General features: G+C 40.8%; 2 protein-coding genes across 2 annotated transcripts in view; one reads left to right on the top strand and one right to left on the bottom strand.

Moving 5' to 3' along the window:
* Positions 1–1,856: 1,856 nt before the first annotated feature.
* On the bottom strand, positions 1,857–12,376 carry dcaf8 (DDB1 and CUL4 associated factor 8). Its single transcript, XM_079569758.1, has 14 exons — positions 12,123–12,376; positions 11,168–11,235; positions 10,964–11,059; positions 9,333–9,640; positions 8,407–8,757; positions 6,758–6,898; positions 6,070–6,164; positions 5,508–5,618; positions 5,296–5,426; positions 5,123–5,230; positions 4,919–5,049; positions 4,599–4,718; positions 3,581–3,697; positions 1,857–2,181 (listed from the first exon to the last, which is right to left on the bottom strand). The coding sequence occupies exons 2-14, from the start codon at positions 11,202–11,204 to the stop codon at positions 2,074–2,076; spliced, it is 1,854 nt and encodes a 617-aa protein (XP_079425884.1). The 5' UTR covers positions 11,205–11,235; positions 12,123–12,376; the 3' UTR covers positions 1,857–2,073.
* A 4,779-nt stretch (positions 12,377–17,155) lies between these two features.
* Positions 17,156–18,640, top strand: part of LOC306973117 (guanine nucleotide exchange factor VAV3-like) — a 73,317-nt gene continuing 71,832 nt past the window's right edge. Inside the window, exon 1 of the mRNA XM_079569939.1 lies at positions 17,156–17,490. Coding sequence (XP_079426065.1) covers positions 17,287–17,490 — 204 coding nt within the window. The 5' untranslated portion in view covers positions 17,156–17,286. The remainder of the gene's footprint in view (positions 17,491–18,640) is intronic.

Here is an 18,640-nt window from a genome sequence, read left to right as displayed (position 1 = left end):
AACAACCCACATACAATGTTTCCCTCGGGGCCAGGACTCTTCTGAAATGTCTTGAAATTTTAGTGGTACTTTCTTAGTTAATTCAAATAAAAGGTGAGAACCACTGAATAAAGCTCTACATTTAATAAATGCTTATAATTCATAGCTCACATGCATCTTATGATCAAAAATAATAACCACAGCACAAGCACAATCTTTAGTTTATTGCACAAATGGTACATATTTCCAACCAAACTGATAGATGGAGTAGTAGACGATGGTGGAAAATCTTATTTTGTGTGTACAAGAGGCCAAAAACAGCCAATGGGAGATTTGGATACAATTGTCACAAATTATGGCTTGGATCTGGAAACATGTTTTTCTCGTCTTGAACAAGGAAGAGACTCAACGTTTAATACTTTGAACGACAGCCCTGTTCATAACCAGAGGTCATTATAATGAAATGAACAGAAGTGATGGCGTTTCTGTTTTAAAAGTATTTGTCCTCATATATAATATAAACCTCTGCATCATTACCAATCAAATGTCTGACATTTTAAGTCAAATAGCATTTGCTAAAGTCATTTTTTTTTTTACAGTTTAATATACATTTATTTATGTACATAGAAATTCTAACTAGAGTTCTCATAGAAAATGAGAAAAGCTGGACTTTATCGCTCTCACACAACACATGACTGGCAAGCACACGGACCGGCTCCCTCTCGATCCTCCAGTGAGTCTGAACACTTCAGACCTGACCTGGTTTTGCTGAACTGAACATGAACCTTTCAGGAACAAGTGCATTATTAAATCACTCCAATCTCTGACTTGCGCGCAGTGCTTTGATTTGATCCAGGTTGAGTCTGAACCTTCTCCCTTGACCGACGGAGCAGCGATTTTTCCATCAGCGACAAGCTCCAACTCTAAAACTACCTTTACATTTTCACGTTCACTCGCCGCGGTGAACTGGCTCACGCCCGTCATGTGAGGCAAGGAGAGAGGGGGGAGGGAGCGGCTGGTGGAAGCAAGAAACCATTTTCCAAAAGAAAAAAAAGAAAAAAACAGCTTGAGTTCAGTACTGAAAAACTTCCCTCTGCTCTGAAATCAAAGGAGGTCGACAAGCAAATAAAGAGAAATCACAAAATAGTGCACTTTTAAGTCTGTCTCAAAACTAGAACATCCCTGATTCGAAGTGCACTAAGGAGTGAAGGGGAAGAAGCTGAGGGCGGACGCTGCATTTCCAAGAGTGGATCTTAAATGCCAAGCTCCAAACCCAGGACACAAGTACAAGACCAGGAAGTTGAGGGGTTTGGGTAGACCCTCTTGAAGCTCCAAATATTGTTAAGAAAAAGTCACATTTCGGATATTTTTCCATATTCCGCGCTCTGCAAGACTCCATTGCCACCACTGTGTATAGTATGCTGGTGTTTTTAGCTTACTAAAAGGGCAACTAATGTTACGGAGGAATCCCAAAACCAAAATGGTGGATCATTCTGGGCTCTGGATGAAAACGGGACCTCCGCATAAGCTTTGAGGGAGCCATGTTTGTACAGAGAAACGCAGTTATTGTTATTTTTTTCACACGGCTCGGAAAAGGTGGTGAAAACATGTCCTAATTTTGTATGTAAATATAGATCTGTGTAAAAAGTGTGTCTTAATGTGCCAGTAGCAATAGTTCTTGCCTAATGTGCATCAATTCAAGGGCAATAAAGTGAATGCAATTTGTAATGTTGCTTGCTGTATGTATGCGCACTGCAAAAGTCAATTCTAAAATGAGTTAAATGGTTTGAGTTGAGAATAATAGTGATTTTAAGTAGTTTTGACAAGTTTTTTTTCTGTTTTGAGGGGGAAAAGCCTTTTTTGACATTTAAGTGCTTGAAACTCAGGCTGCATGGAATTAAATAATCCTGTTCATTTTGAAATGTTATGATCCACCTTAGTATTATTCCTCTGGGTGATGCGGATGTCAGAATCTACCAGAAAATATAATACATGCTACCTTGTCAATACTACTCAAAAGATTTATGTACTCAAACCAATCCATTTAACTCATGTCGACTAATTTGTCTGCAGTGTGTGTCAGGTGTCTGTGGCTCAAGACGACATGCATTGAATTTGGTCCGGTCCGCCCTCCTCTTCGTCCGATGAGTCCGGAGAACTCCACGATTCGTCTGTGTCTGGGTCTGCGCCTTCACGACGAGCCTGGGGAGGTGGAAACGAGAAAATGAAGGGCTGGGCAATATGGTAAAAACATCTCTTTCCTGATATTTATCTTGATTTCTAAGATAATGAAGTAACCCAAACAAAAATCTATTTGGTTCATGAGACAAACATGGCATCGTCAAATGAGCGGTGTCCACTCAACAACCATTTATAGCAGGGGTAGACAAGTGTTCTTGGCGGAGGGACGATTTTCTTTATTGTAAATAGACCGAGGGCCAAAGCTAATGATTATTCGCCCAAAGAAAAGCACAACACTGGAAAAATGACCATCATGAGATAAATGGCTTAAAATTGCTTGAATTAAAGTTCTTCTATGTTGAATTTGAACTAATCCAAGATACAAATGCTATCGCCAATGAAGAATAAAACCCACTTGAAATCAGACAAATAATTGCTTTTCACATGAAACTAGAGGTTTTATCTCATCTAAGATCCGACCAAATCTACTCAAACCTTAGATTTAATCTCTTTAATTCAAGTCATGTCATTTCTTCCTTAAAACGATTATTCTTTTTCCAGTGTACTTCTTTCAAATGCAAGTGTTGTACATAATATATGACCTAATTGGGTGTATTGACAGTATTTCTATCTTTTTTTCTCCCATTTAACTCTAATCATGTCAAAAGTACTCTCTGATTTGTGTAAGAATGTTTCTCAAAATCATCTTGAGGGCCAGAGGTTCTATGCTGGAGGGCCGGATTTGGCCCCCGGGCCTGATGTTGCCTAGCCCTGATTTATAAGGACTATACAGAGTTTAAAAATGTTCAAATGATGCATTTTCCTAGAATGAGCCCAAACCTGTTCACCACAACTGCCTCTAAAATCCTGCACTGTCACTCAAAAAGGTGTTAATTCGGTCCGAAGTGCCGTCATGCACGTAATATAGAACCTGTAGTTACACGTAAGACCTGAGGTGGCAGTAGTGAGTATAAAAATTACCAACTTGCATCTAGTCTCTTTAACACAAAATGTTTATGTTGAGCGGACTCATGGGACGCTGTAGATAAAGCACCCGGCCATAACTGAAACCGACCATAGATTTTCATGATTCGATTACAATTAAATGTTTTGCTTTTAGTAGATGACCAAGATGCAGTTGTCTGGTTTTCTGTTTATAAGTTGGTGCAGCAGGAATGTCAACAATGAAAGCTGCTTGTTCCTCATTATGGAAGGACAGAGCTTCTTTGTGACATACTAACCATTATCGTTTATTAGATATATGGAGGGTCAGTTCACTTCACTGATGATCGGGCTGCAATAGCAGACTATTAAAACTTTCCCATGATAATCCATTTTCTAAATCTTACCAGTTCAAATTAGTTTCATAAAGTCAGCACATTGCTCCCATGATTCAATGTTTTGTAGAAGAGATTCTCACCCTCTGTGGCCGTCTGTTCCTCATGTGTCTCATCAGGAACCACAGCAGCTGTGTGTCGTACTGGTCGCCATGACGAACGCTGTCTTCATCACGCTCCCTCTTGTTCTTCTTCATCACCTGCGACACAAGCCAGACATCAAATTCAATACCACCAACACATCTTCAGCATTTTACCCATCATGCAGCAGGGGCAGTGGGCAGCTGTAGCGCCCAACATACTTTTGCACAGTCGAAGTGAGGGCTAGTGGTATTTACAATATATGAGTTAATTTGGCAAATTGTAAAAGCCGTATACGTTGCACAATATGGACATTTTACTTCTACTAATGCGTAACTGAGAGTGTCCTAACCAGTTGTATTACTGTGTGGTTTGGTAATCTCACTCTGAAAGAGAAGAAGGCTTTGAACAAAGTGGTTCACTCAGCCAGCAGGACCATTGGCGGCACTTTGCCGCTCCTGGAGGTCACATATAAAAGCTCGACTCTTCAATTGGGCTTTACAACTTGCTAATGATGCCTCAGACCCCCTGCACGGCCATTTTTGGAAAGCTTCCTTCAGGGAAAATATATCGCTCAGTCAAATGTTCTACTGATCATTTTAACTGTTTCCTTCCACAAGTTGTGATCCCTTTAAACATGCCACTTTAATTTTTGTATGGATTTTTGTACAGTATTTTACCCAGAACTTTTTTTGATGTGACATTTGTTTGTTTTTATGTTGTGTCATGTCCTTATGTGTTAACAGTGCACTTTGCTCCTTGCACATGCTTTTTCCAATGTGGTTTTATACTGAAAATGGCTAATAAAATTAATCTGATGATATTGGAGCATGAGAACAGAAATAATTGGGTAGGAAATGTCAATATCACTGCTTAAACTAGAGCCTTAGCATTTTTCAGACCACAATGACCTTTTTGCATAGGTCTCAATTCTGAAAGTATAGGTCAGGTGTCGATGATACTACCATTTTTTGGCTTCTAAAACATAAAATGTGAATATCTGCTGAATTCTGCGCTTACCTCTTTGAGGCCTTTGAGTATTGTGGGAGTTTCTGCTGTCGGGGCCCACAGTTTGATGTCATGGTCTAAGCCGCTGGTGGCCATCCCTGGAAGGTGTGGGTGTGGCTCCAAGCAGTTCACCTGTTCATTAATAGATAATAATAACAACAGGTAGTTAATATTTAGAGCAAAAAACATTCCATAAAGGATTTCACAGCGTAAATTTGGGATGAGGTTACACTTCAACATCATTTCTTACAGTTTTTGTTTGTTAATTCTGTATCAAAATCTCACATTTGTTCATTGTTTGAAAACTGAGATTAAGACTAAATTAGACTGACCACTCCTCCTCTGTCGCCCTCCATGAACTGAACGATGCGAGCCGAGTATTTGTCCCACAGATAAATGTGTCCACAGTCACTGCCACTGACCACGAACTCACTGCATGGCCCGTAGAAGTTCACCCCCTTCACTGCGGGTTCAAAGACAGACTCAACACTGCTGATTCTTTAAGAAATAAATGTAGACAATAAGAAGAGTGAGACCTGTTGCATTATTGCGATGTCCCTTGTATCGTCTGAGGTAGTCAGCCCCATCGCTGTGGTTGGAGTCAAATAAATAAATATCCTCGTCATTGTAACTGGCCAGGAGCTCTGTGGAGAGAAAAAAAATCCATATAAAAAGGTTTCCTTGTTTTTGTGCAGAATAAAGTTCATACCTGTGCCGTCATGACTGTATACAAGGCATGTTATGTTAGTTTTGGACTCGCTGGATACCAGGTGTGAGGGACAAAACTTTTTCAGTACGCCATTGTTGTCATTTTCGTTGATCTTCCTCTGGTCATAGATCCTAAAAATTAATACATCAAAAAGTTCAGACATCTAACCAAAATAAGTCAAGTTATTCCTTTGAGTAGGTTTGTGTCCTTACCTGACGTACTGGTCTCTTCCACCAACAGCGAAGTGATGCGTCTTTGCCGGGTTGACATAGATTGTGTAGAGTCCTACTTTTTTATCTCCCTCCTTGACAACTGCTAGTTTACTGCAGAAAGAACAACAGCTGTTTTACACAATGACCCTTTACAGCAGGGGTAGGCAAAGTCAGGCCCGGGGGCCAAATTCGGCCCGCCCGCATCAAACCTTTGGCCCCCAAGAGAATTTTGAAGAAACATTTATTCATAAATCAGAGACCAAATACATGAAAAGGACTCTAAAATGTAGAAAATACTGTCAAAACACCCCATTAGGTCATATATTGTGAGCAAAACTGATATTTGTAGAGAAAAGCTTCTTTACTTTGGGCTAAAATTGTGAGTTTCGGCCCTTGGTGTTTTGGCAGTGAAGAAAGTCGGCCCCCCATGACACAAACTTGCCTACCCCTGCTTTACAGCTTGATGACACTGCCCAACAATGTTCTTACTTATGGATTTGTTTGCCGATTTATTTATTTTGAGTTTAATTCAAAGTTGAGCTGTTTTAAGAGATGCACTCACTTGGCGGGGCGGTCGAGACGCAGGTCAATACCGAACACGACCGCGTCTTCTCCCGCCGACAGGAAAGAGCATGGGGAGTCTGGCTCAAGGGCCAACTGAAAATGTCAATATACAGAAGAATAAACAATGAAACTCACAAAAAAAACATAATCCTACTAAATCTTTTTGTGCATAACAGTGCTCTCCACGAATATTGGCTCAACTAATGCTGCAAGGACCTTTGAGCTGTAGTGTTGGAAATATTCTGAACCCCAAGACCCAATAAAGTGTGCAGTTCTAAAGCAGTGATCCAACCTTTGGACAGTCTTTAAGGCAGAATCCAGAATAAGGTTTATCTTTAACTTAAAGGGGCTAGATGAAAGTTAGTCATTTTATACTCACTACTGTCACCTCAGGTCATACACGTAACTGCACCTTCTATATTAAGCTCGTGCATGACGGCACTTCGGACCCGAATTAACACCTTTTTGAGTGACTGAGCTAATTCTACACATTAGGACATTGTTGGAACATGTAGGGGGAGGAAAATACATAATTTTGATTGTTTTAAACTCCGTATAGCCCCTTTAAGTCAATGCCCTAATGTAACATGTTTTTGTTCCTGTGAGGTTCAGTTAAAACAATTAATAAAATAAAATAAAATACAAAATCCTCAGAATACAAAACAAAGAAGTAATAATTTCCTAACCTTGTGTGCAGCCCCCTTGTGCTGTGCTACTCGTTTGGTATTTTTGCAGCGTTGCGTTGCTGAGAGCTCAGCCACTCGGATCTGCCCGTCCCGAGCGCACATGGCCAGAGTCGAGTCTCCGCTATGTGGAAGGAACTTCGCCTAGAAACAGTAGAGATAGCAGAATGTCAGTGTTGGCAATTTGAGTGGGTGTAAGGTGTTGTTAATAGCAATAGTTCAATATTCTGTCCTTATATTCAGTTTGTGACTGTCTCCCCACAGTCACTGCGCAGCACAGCTTTTAACTCTTCTCTTACACAGACTCATTCACATGGAATCAACTATGATCTAACACCCAGGGACCAAAAGCTCGTTTGTTCTAGACCTTGGCTACACAGTACAAGGAGGATGATCTTAACAGTACAGAGGAGAACAGATGAGGCCAGGAGGTGACGAGACAAGCAGAGGAGGAGAGAGGGGAAAGCTCAATGAACTGTTTCAGGAGGTGCAGGTAAAAACTGGGCACTTCCTAAAGATTAAGTTCAAACCTAGGGAATGGAAACAAGCCACTATATTGTATTTTAAGTCATACAATGAGCTAGCAAAACTTGCTTACATGTGAGCCTACACGATTACATGACGGATTTGGACGTGGACTTAAAGCAGTACTAAGCAACTCATGCCCCTATGGGCCACTGCAGGTGTCGTAGCATGTTGCGCTTTTTTGACTTATTAATTGCCCGTGAGAGTAAATACTACGCTGACAGAAAAGCCAAAGGGAGGGATATTGTGCCAAAGGGAGGGATATTGTACATCCAATTACACAATGGAGGTACATTTTAACTTAAAGTTTGCTTCACTTATACTGCACTAGCCCGCAGTTAGCTTTGCCCGTTAGCCTGCTAGCTTCTTCTTCGTGATTCCATTAGTGTGTATTGGTGACTCCGACCCGGTGGCAGTCAAGTTGCAAGTATGGTTTTCTGGCCAGAGACACCAGGGAGAGATGAAAGACCCCCCAATCATCCCATTAACATTTTGTATTACCCCCAGAGGGACTACGAAAAGGATTTATTAAGGTAAACAAGTTACTTAGTACTGCTTTAAAGAGAGTAGATGCATTTTATACTCACTACTGCCACCTCAGGTCTTACACGTAACTGCAATCTCTATATTAAGCTCGTGCATGACGGCACTTCGGACCCCAATTAACAACTTTTTGAGTGACATGGCTGGAACATGTAGGGGGAGGAAAATACTTAGTTTTAACATTTTTAAACTCTGTATAGTCCCTTTAATGTACTAGATGTAAATGAGGCATTTAAAAACCTGTAGTTGTTCAAGTCCTACAGTCTTAGTATAAAACCTGCTACTTTAAGTGTACACATGCACAAACAAGTTCTGAAATGCATGTGATTATTGTTTTAGTTTATTGGTTCATATTTTACTTCCGGGTGTTTTGGAAATGTGCACAATGAACTGAATCTTGATTTTAAACTATAAAAGGTAATCTGCTCACAATTGCAATAGTACAGAAACGGTTCAACAATCCAAAATCATACAGTCTTAATACATAATCTAATACATAATACAAGCCTTTATTGAGAGATCAATAAAGGCTTATCTTAAAACAAGGGTTATAAAAGCTCATGGCTAATTCAAATCTTACACACCTGAAAGACATTGCTCTTGTGACCACTGTCGAACTCCAGCTCGGCCCGTTTGACCGCCCAGTCCCATATGATCACCCTGAGGTCGTCGCTGCCCGAAGCCAGCCGCGTGCCCGACGGGTTGAAGTGCAGTGTGTTGACACAGCCCGCGTGTCTCTCCAGTTTGCCCTGGAGCTCCAGCCTCTGCACCAGCCCCCGCGCCCCGCACACGCGCCTCACGAACTGGTGCGAGCCCCGACCGATCTCCCGGGAGCGAATGGAGGGGACCGCTCGCCAGATGGGCCCACGCATGTCTCTGAGCTCCGCCCCCAGCCACGCCTCCATGGCCTCATCGTCGTCATCATCCTCATCGTCCTGGAGGCAAACGGTTGATTGAAAATTAGTAAAAAGGTTTTTCTCCCCAGGAGCAAAAAATGTTCTAAATGAGAGCAAACTTTCTTATTCATACAACGCTTCTTATGGGAATGTTTGTTGTGCCTCAGTTAAGCCGCTAGTTATGTGATAATGGCATTCAAAAACTATGTACATAGTAGCTGTAACATTAGATGAAGTGTGCAAAGATCATTGTATTGGATAAACTAAACAGCAACTGCATAATAGGTTGTACCAACATCACAGTGAGAGCTCTGGCAGCCCTCTGTCAGTAGGGCTGTTCCGATAATGACCATATCAACTTATCGTTCATCAAACAACAGATAAACAAACAAATTTGGCATCAGTTTTTTACATGAGTAACAACTTTACCTAATACCCCACTTCTGCATTTTTACTGCAAACTAGACATTTTAGACATGTTTGAAAAGAGGTATTTAGACCAGAAACGAAAGCTTACCATTTAAGCTAAGAAATTTCTCTGACAGATTTCTGAGGAGGCTTTTACTAATCATAAGTTAAAAGCCCATACTCTCGAAGCAACATTCAACATTTACATCTTTTTGTTCCTCATCTTCCTCCTCCTCATCATCGTCGTCAGAGCTGGAGGAGTGGTTAGCTCCCCCTCCTGGCCGGTTCCTCTTTCGCGCAGCTCTTTTAGCAGCGTCTTTGGACCTGGTCCGCTCCCGCCGGCCTCCTTCGCTCTCTCTCTCTCCGTCCTCAGTTAAAGAGTACAGCCCGCTGCCGTCCATACTGTCTGTGTCCTCCTCGTTCTCCGCGTCCTCGTTGTTGTTGTTGCCGTCCTCTCCTGCCTCTGCGTCGGGCATCGGCTTGTCCCCCGAGCCCTCTCCGGTTTCTTTAGGAGCTGCACAAACCATCAAAACCATTACCTCACCAGAAGTGCTGTAGATACAAGACACTTGAGGAGGCTGTAGTTCGTCAAGTCGTCAGCTTTTCCTGCCTAGAAGCCTCACCTTTTGTAGGGCTGCACATATAAAGAATTTGGTCAGTTTCACATAGACATTCTATTGGATTTTGGCCAAATACTTTTTTTCCCCACTGTATGTATAATATGAGAAATATTATGCATTGCAATATTATACTATAATATTGTTTTTTAAGGAAATTGTCAAAACAAGGCTAAAATAGCATAATTTGGACTAAAACTCATCTTTTTCTCATTTTTACTAATTCATTATTTTTTGTTTGATGCTGCTTAACCTGTTCCATGAAAGACCTCAGTAATTCTGCTATAGTGAGGGATCTTCTCATAACAAGGTACACAAAAAATCCATTCAACTTTTTAGCTAACATAAAATAGCCTTTATAATAACATGTCTTACTTACAGATCAGTGGAAAAGGAGGTAACTTTACGTCATTATTTTTTTAATCTGTTATATTCATCTAAGTTTTTTGTGAAGAAGAAAAAAATAATAATAAAATAGCTCAGATGAAAGGGGTCGTCTCATGACTGAGAATGTTATTGGTTTATTTGGTAGGGACAGTGCATGTTAATGAACACACCACACTGGATTGTCCATACCGTCTCTCAAACACGCTCTCATTCATCCTGGCCTATTGTGCATGTTTCTAGTGGTAGAGGAAACAGGAGCGCCCAGAGGAAACCTATGCAGACACGGGGAGAACATGCAAACTCCACACAGAAAGGCCCCGTCCAGGTGGGAATGGAACCCGGACCTTCTAGCTGTGAAGCACGAGCGCTAGCCAAGTCTAATGTTGTTAATTTAACTTTTGACTTCAGTGGGTACAGACTGTCACTGTGTCCTTGGGCAAGACACTACACCCACCTATGTGAATGTAGTGTGAGTGAGTGGCTGGTGGCGGTGGCGGGAGGAGGAGGAGCGGATTGCACAGATTATCAGTATCACTTCCATCAGTAGAACCAAAACAAATGCTGAATTAATGGATAATGACTACAGCTTTGAGAAACTTGTGAGGCTTATATAGCAAAATAAAAGGGTAGCCAATACCATTACACATTATTATGGTGGCCACAAATAATCAAAAATGTATGGGAAACATTTTAGTTTTTCATAGTTTGCCATAGTCACACTTATTGGTGCATACATATCTTATCTGTGTTCAAGTTGGGGCGAATATTAAGCAAGCCTTTCTTCCACTGTCTAAATGCCACATTATCATTATGTAATCATCCAGTGTGATTACCGTCTGCATTAGAAGACTGTGCTTGTCCCTCTTTGCTTCCAGAGGAATCTCCATCTTTGTGTTGATCCTCGTCTGGCTCTTTTTCTTCTGTGCCACCTAAATAACCACGATATATACAGATGAGCGTGGAGACTGCTCTGCGCCACGGGTTCTTTGTTATTATGGCCAGTATAAATAGTCGAGTTATATTCTACTCATCCTCACCGTTAAGCACTGTGGATTTGTCGTCTGCCTCAGCCATCCTCTCTCCCGATTATGCTGCGCGGGACAACCTGTGGCAGTGAAAAAAAAAAAAAAAAAAGCCATGAAGTTATAAATATGGCTATCCTTTGCCCCGTGCCGAAGTTGACAGGCGATCGTATTGCGTGTGTGCAAGCCTGCCCAGTGCCCCCTTTCCTTTATCGCACAGGCTTGAACTGCAGTGCCAAGACTCCAGGCCGCACTATTACCTTTTAGCAGTGTCTACAAATCAATTTCACTTTCACAACGCGTCCACTCACTCCAAAAGCGAAGATTGTGGATCGTCTCAGAATGCGTCGTTCTGACCGATTCCCATTTCGGGGCTCAGGGTGCTTTAAATCCACACCGTCCCGTGGGCAAAACAACAGCTGCAGCTCGTGACATTGGTTTTGTAGTAACAGGAATCGTGTTCGGACGAATGTTAAACTAGTATCCAATGCAACTTGAGTGTTGTCACTGCTGCTTCGGCTGCTGGTTGTCAAATCGAAACGTGAAACTGGCAGTGCGTGGAGAGAGGCTAAGTTAGCATTAGCAGCTAGCAGTAGCAGATTCAAATCCAGGCATTCCGTCCGAGTTGACATGGGTAAAGCAAAGATTTCCAACAACATTTTTGCTGGTTATAATACGAACTTAACGATAATAATACCCAAACTAAGCGATATAAATGATGCTGTTTGACTGGTGTTGGGGTTTAGTTCCGGTTTGCGTATTATTTCATGCAGCCTACAGAAGTTTGTCCAATACTGTGCTTGTAACGTGAAAAAAACCAAAAAAAACAATCAACCTTTCACCCGAAAACAAGCACAAAACACTCTTATTTAATCCATTTACGTGTGCTTTTGAGGAGAGAGTGAATGAGTGGCGTAGAGGCTTTATGCCCGCCTCCGAGTGAAATGCCACGAATTTAGAGAGCCCTTACCTCTGCGAAGCCAAGGCCCGTTCGAAGCGCCCTCCTGAGTTCAGTCCTAATCTTTACCGCAGATTTACTACCCTCCGCACACCGTTCATCTACAACGGGCTAAGTGCCTCGAGTTTGGTGTCTCTGATGGAAAATAAGAGGCATGAGGGAGGCTTGCATGAAGCGAAAATAAGGGGAAACGGAGCACGAAGCGAGCTAACTGCGTCTGCACCAGGCTACGCTGCTGCTGCTGCTGCTGTGTTTATGTTTTGACTGCGTTCAGATCTTTTTTTTTCGTCAGTGTCCATTTCCGGTGTCGTGCTTGCTTTGTTTTTATTCTGCCGGAAATGTGCTGCTGCCAACCACCAACAGACAGGCGATTTATTAAAAGACATATTTCAAGAAGTAGTTTTAGCTTATGAATCATTTGGACTCCTAGGCTAGGTCTAGGCTTAAAGGGACGATACAGAGTTTAATGTTAAAATAATGTATTTTCCTCCCCCTACATGTTCCAGTAATGTCCTAAGGTGCAGAATGAGCCCAGACCTGTTCACCACAACTGCCTCTAAAATCCTGCACTGTCACTCAAAAATGTGTTTCTTCTGGTCCGAATTGCCCTCATGCTCTGTGTCGATAGAATAATTTTAACCATTTTGCATTTAAAATAACTTATATTTGAGCAGCATCAGCTTTGTGGTTGTATAAGCCAGTGGTACCTTTTGGAGCCGCGACCCCCAGTATAACAGTTAAGGGGGTTCGTGACCCCCCCGCTCGGGTCACACCGTGAGAAATCGGAACATTAGCCGACATAATAAAAGAAAAAAACAAATGGCTACAGTAAAATTCATCAAATTACGAACATTTAATGGCCCTCTGGTAAAATAGCACATATGCAACAATAAAATATTATAATATGAGCTAAAAAAAAGTATGTATTAGGGCTGCAGCTAACGATTATTTTGACAATCGATTTATCTACCGATTATTTTCACGATTAATCGATTCATCGCTTGGCTGTGAAAGGTGCACGGAAATTGTATTTTTTCTATTTTCTTGATCACATGACGCTAAAGCGGCGCCGCTTGAGGACATGTTGATGGAGTAAACTTGAAGTAAACATTTGTAGGAGGCTCTTTGTGCTAATTCTGCTTTCTGATTGGACGAGACAAAGACAGATATTAATGAAATTTACAATGTACAAAACACTGCAGACCCTCACTTTAAAAACAAAGTAGGTTTTCATCCAAAATACATAATTGTCATGTCATTTTTGCTCTATTTTAGTCTGTGTTTACTAGAAAACGATTAATCGATTACTGAAATAGTTGACAACTATTTTAGTCATCGATTAGTTGTCGATTAATCAATTAGTTGTTTCAGCCCTAGTATGTATATTTTATCTACATGATCTGGCGACCCCCCTAATTTGTCTCGCGACCCCCTTGTGGGTCCCGACCCCCAGGTTGAGAACCACTGGTATAAGCAGATCACTCCGGCGGCGGAGTGATCTGCTAGAAAATAGTTCCTCAAAATACACTAATTCATGTGATGCAAGGTCAGTTATATTCCAAAAATTATTCTATTTACACAAACATTTATATGGTTAGTCTGGCGTTATAAGTGATTTGCCTCAGGTGCTCTGTGGAGCGGGTCAGACTGTTTTTAATGCAGGCTAGCTGATACCATAGAAATGTGCTAGCCTTGCACTAGCCTAACACCACGAAACTCTTCAAATCTAAGAACTGCATGAATTACAAAAGAAAATATCTCCAGAAATCAGCAACATTCTCGATAACTAGCAAATAAGGCCCTATGTCAAAAATCCTGAAATATCCCTTTAATATAAAAGGTGCAGTTACAGGCATGACCTGAGGTGGCAGTAGTGAGTATAAAATGGCCAACATCTAGTCCAGGGGTCTCCAACCTTTTTTTACCCAACGAGCGACTTTTACACAATATGAACATCGGAGAGCTACTTATGTTCAAAAACACTCAACTTAGGTGGAGTTCACTAAGAAGAATTACTTGCTAAGATGTTATTTCAAAGAAAGTGACTTGAGCTTAGTCCTTATACTTTACTATATTGAACCAACTGTTCACAGATTGTGTTCAACATGTTCAGAACAAACAGAAAATGCATCTAAAATCTGAGTTATCAAGGGTGTAGAGATGTACAAAGTCTAAAATTCGGCTGCATTGTGTGCTGTGTGATTCCCTTCCTAATCTTTGTAACTCACCATTACCCCACACTTAGGAGACCACGAAGCTGTGAGCCTGTGGCCAGTCCGCCCCTGTGTATTCGTCAAAATTCAGCAACAACAAAAAAAGGTTCCACATTAGTTGCTCATTTTTTGCCAATTGTCTAACTCATCCGTGTCAGGGATAATGTTGGCGTATTTGCAGGGGCGGACTGGGACTGGCATTTTCTCCAGTTCGGCTTTACCCAAATCTAAAAGCTTCTCGGCTGGAGAGCAACAATGTAAAGCCTCATTTGAAAGCTGAGACCTACAAAGTGATTGCAACGTTTTGTCAAGTCGCCGCATTTTTTGTCATAGTTTTGTTGTTTCTTCATTACTTTTTGTGGCTTTTTGTTGTGTTTTTTGTCACTTTATTGTCACATTGTTTTGTTATGGTTTGGTCACGTTTTTGTGGCCTTTTCGTTGCTTTGTTGTCGTGTTTTTGTTGACTTTTCATCACTTTTTTTGTCACTTTTTTTGTCGCTTTTCTGGCACATTTTTGTTTTGTTTTCATCCTCTTTTTTGTCGGTATTTTGATGCTTTTTCTTTTTAGCTTTTAGATTTGGGTAAAGCTCGGTTAAGGCGGGACCGGTGGCCCTTGAGCCAGTGGCCCTTCTGTGCTCTACCAGAATGGACATATGGCCAGTCCGCCTCTGTGTATTCGTCCAAATTCAGCAACAAAAACATTAGTTGCTCATTTTTTGCCAATTGTCTAACTCATCCTTGTCAGGAGTAAAGCTTGCTAACTACACCCATCATAGAAATATTCACAGCTTAATTGACAGTGTTTCAGATCCTGTTCGGCCTTGAAAGGAAAAGGCTATCCACTGCTGCTGATTCACTAAAGGGGTCCCTCGGTTACAGAGAATAAATAAACTACACTTGGCTTTTCATTTGCGGCAATACTTTTCTCGAGAAGTAAGTGTACCTCTGATGTGATGAGTCTGGCATCCTGCAGATTTCCTTCCTGTGTTTATTTAGTGCTGGATCATAATGAGGGACAGTGATACAATCCAAGTTACACAATCATGCCCTCTGTCTCATTTGAATTGTTGAGCCTATTTGTGATTTATTTTTAGGTTATATTATTTCAATACTAAACATAAACAGGGCACACTAAAGTGAAGTTACCGATAATGTCAATTTTTAGATGTTTGTTTGAACCCAATTTAGTCCTGATTTGATCTGCATCTTGGCCTGTACTGTAAAAAGTCATCCTCCCATTTTGTTATTATAACTTTAGATTGTAGTTTTTTTTTTGACAATTAACGTTTTCAATTTTTTACTTATGGCGATGTGTTAAAAACTGAATCTTCATATGTAGAAAATAGCTGAATTATTAGTTAGTTTTGTTTCGTAGTTTCACAATTATGGTAACAGTTAATTAAATTTATTTTTCTCCACAATTTGACTTCCCAGGCTATCTGTTAACTACTCAGTATTAAAGATTATTGTATCATATCCAATGTATTAATGTGACACCACAAAATATTGTGCATTAAACATAGCTTTGTAAAATAGACTGGGTTTGATAGGAACATGCAATTCAACTTTAGGTCAATGCTCGATATACAAAATGACAGTACTCAAGACACCAGACTGAGACTAAAGTAATCTGCAATTTAGAAAGCACAGTTTTTGCCCCAAACATATGAGTTCCTCTAACATTAGACTGTGAGTGCCATTATTAAAAAAGTACAATTTTGCGTTAAAGTAGCAAATTATATGGTTTCACTCAACTGCAGTGAATGAGTTCAAATTTATTCATAACTTACAGTAACCTGATATGTTGTGAGAGACAAAACTGTTTCTTTTGACATCGGATTGTAAGTGAAAAAATTATTTCAACTTAGGTTTAACATGCTGGTTGGTTAAAACTTAAACTGTTAAGTTGCAACAATTTCTAGCAATGAATTATGGACCATTTATAACTTTCTTCTTTTAGTTGATTGAAACGAGATCGGTATCTTCATTGAGCTCAGCTCAACTCAACAAAGACTTAAGTTAAACTACCTTATTATTTGTTACAGTATGGTGATTGAGGTCTACTATTTTATACAGCCTACTTGGTACAAAAAGCTTAAGAACCACTCTCTGAAAACTATGACATAACAAAGATGAGTTAAGGTGTACTTTGTCCCCCATAGGATTGTTTTCTTCTGCATTTAACCCATCCTTCGCTGCCACTGGGGCAATCTGTAAAGAGCACCCGGCGACCCATTTTCAGATGTCTTATTCTACTATTGTGCATTTTTTGTTGATGGGTGAAATCAGCCTATGGTGAAATCGGACCCACGGAAGGAAGCCTTCAGTTCCACATGAGAGAGGCACGCTCAGCCACCATGGCCTAATTTGTCATCAACAAAAAAATATTAAATATATAAGTTAGGCTATTGAACCAAACATTATAGGCCAATGGATCAAAAGAAATAGTTTTTTTTCTTTTTCTCAGACATGGAAAACTGTCAGATTTTACTAAAATGTATGTCACCCTTTCTCAACTAGAAGAGGGATAATAAACTGTGTTTATATTGAGTGGCTATCTTTGCAATATTCTACTTGTGTTATTTTTTTTAATTGTCCCTCTGATTTGTTCATTCATTTGAGTTTCTATTTAGAAATATAATCTGCATAATCTAAACAGGAGATTTCTTTCGAATAGTATTTCAAATAGACTATAAAGAGAAACAAGTGGTTGGTCAGACTGAAGCATCGCCTAACTTATAGCCTACTCACTGCCTCTGGTGGGTCGGAAGGGGAAGTAGCCGGTGGGCGCTCACTCTCTCCACGAGCCTCATAAGCCTCAAGTGAATCTATGTCAGAAGACTGGACTCAGCGGACCGCGCGTTTGCTGCGAACATGCCAGGGCATCGCCTTTAGCGTCTTTTAACCCTCAACCCTCTTGTTCATTCCTGTATACTTATTTATTTCCTTGGATCGGCACAGCCATGGAGTACTGGAGGCAATGCGCGATGTGGCTGATCAGCTGCAAGGTCCTGCCGCCGAACCACCGGGTGACAGCGGACACGGCGCAGGTGTTTGACCTGGCACAGACGCTGCGGGACGGGGTGCTGCTGTGCCAACTCCTCAACAACCTCCGCCCGAGCTCCATCAACCTGAAGGACATCAACCTACGCCCGCAAATGTCACAGGTAACAAGGCACAAAGTCATGCCAGAATCACGCAAAAAGTCTGGAATCAGGCAAAAAGTAGGCTAATTGTTGTCCTAACGTAACGTACGCTAATTTTGTGCGCGTGGCGAAATTAGCGTAGCAACAGTCGGCTAATAAAATGACCGTTAATGACGACTATTATTTATTTTATTCTTTTATTGTTACTTATTTTAGCATATAAATATTGCATTGTAGAGCCTATGTATTAATAATAATAAATAATAATAATTATATTTTTTATAATAAAATTCGCTTTTATCGGGAAATTTGTGATGTCTGCCGTGACTATGATGCCTTTATTGTTCAACACAGCTGAGTCAGTAAAATCCAAAAGAAGTTTAGGACTTGACCCCTCTTTACCCATAATTCAGTGGTGCCACAGGAGAGGCCAGATAAAATCCTGGCTTTTATCCACCCGATAGTTTGGGAATGCAAAGCCTTTTAGCAGCAGCTTGTTCTTTTCTGACTGGGTTTATAGCCGGAGATGGTGTTTAAGCCTCTCCCTGTGTATTTTATGATTTACAAATATATAAAAAAAGAGGAAAGTATACTTAAGGTGGCCTGGTTAATACTTGACTTCTACTTTACTACTTCCAGTAGCTTCCCAGACCTTTCCAAAGTAGCTCCCCAAAGACCTTTTAATGTCTTCAAGTTTACAAGCATTTCTGAACATGCTGAACACAATCTGCAATCTAGTTGAATAGATAGTTAAGTACAAGAAGAGACATTGTTTTTACTGTGTCGCAATCTCATCTTGGCTGTTCAGGGTGAATAATTTTATATTACGGAAAAGATGAACATTTTTGCATAAAGTTTTTTTCTTCTCTTTCTGTAAACATGCTTTATCCCTAAATGTCGCATATACATTTTTTGTAGCAATCCCTGTCATTGACGATTCTGATAATTGGGTTGTGACAAAATTACGAAGGATTGAGAGATTCGCCATCACCGGCCCCGCAGCTGGGACAGTGACAGTGAACACAGGGTGTTGGACAAAAGGGCTCATGTCCCGCAGCTGTAGGTCATCTGCTGCTGAAAGACAAGTGTGTCACTGGGCTCCTCTTTATCCCCGTCCCCCTTGAATGAGCCGAGCTGACCCAACCTCTTTTATACGGGCCTGTTCACGACC

The sequence above is a fragment of the Gobius niger genome (genome assembly GCF_951799975.1).
Source record: "Gobius niger genome assembly, chromosome: 13".
Lineage (NCBI taxonomy): Eukaryota > Metazoa > Chordata > Actinopteri > Gobiiformes > Gobiidae > Gobius > Gobius niger.
This window is presented reverse-complemented; position numbering and strand designations above follow the sequence as displayed.

Coding starts and splice junctions, on each gene's coding strand:
- dcaf8 (XM_079569758.1), bottom strand. CDS start 11,204: ATGGCTGAGGCAGACGACAAATCCACAGTGCTTAACG. Junction 11,060..11,167: donor CAAATCCACAGTGCTTAACG/GTGAGGATGAGT, acceptor GTGGTTATTTAG/GTGGCACAGAAGAAAAAGAG. Junction 5,231..5,295: donor ATACAGTCATGACGGCACAG/GTATGAACTTTA, acceptor TTCTCTCCACAG/AGCTCCTGGCCAGTTACAAT.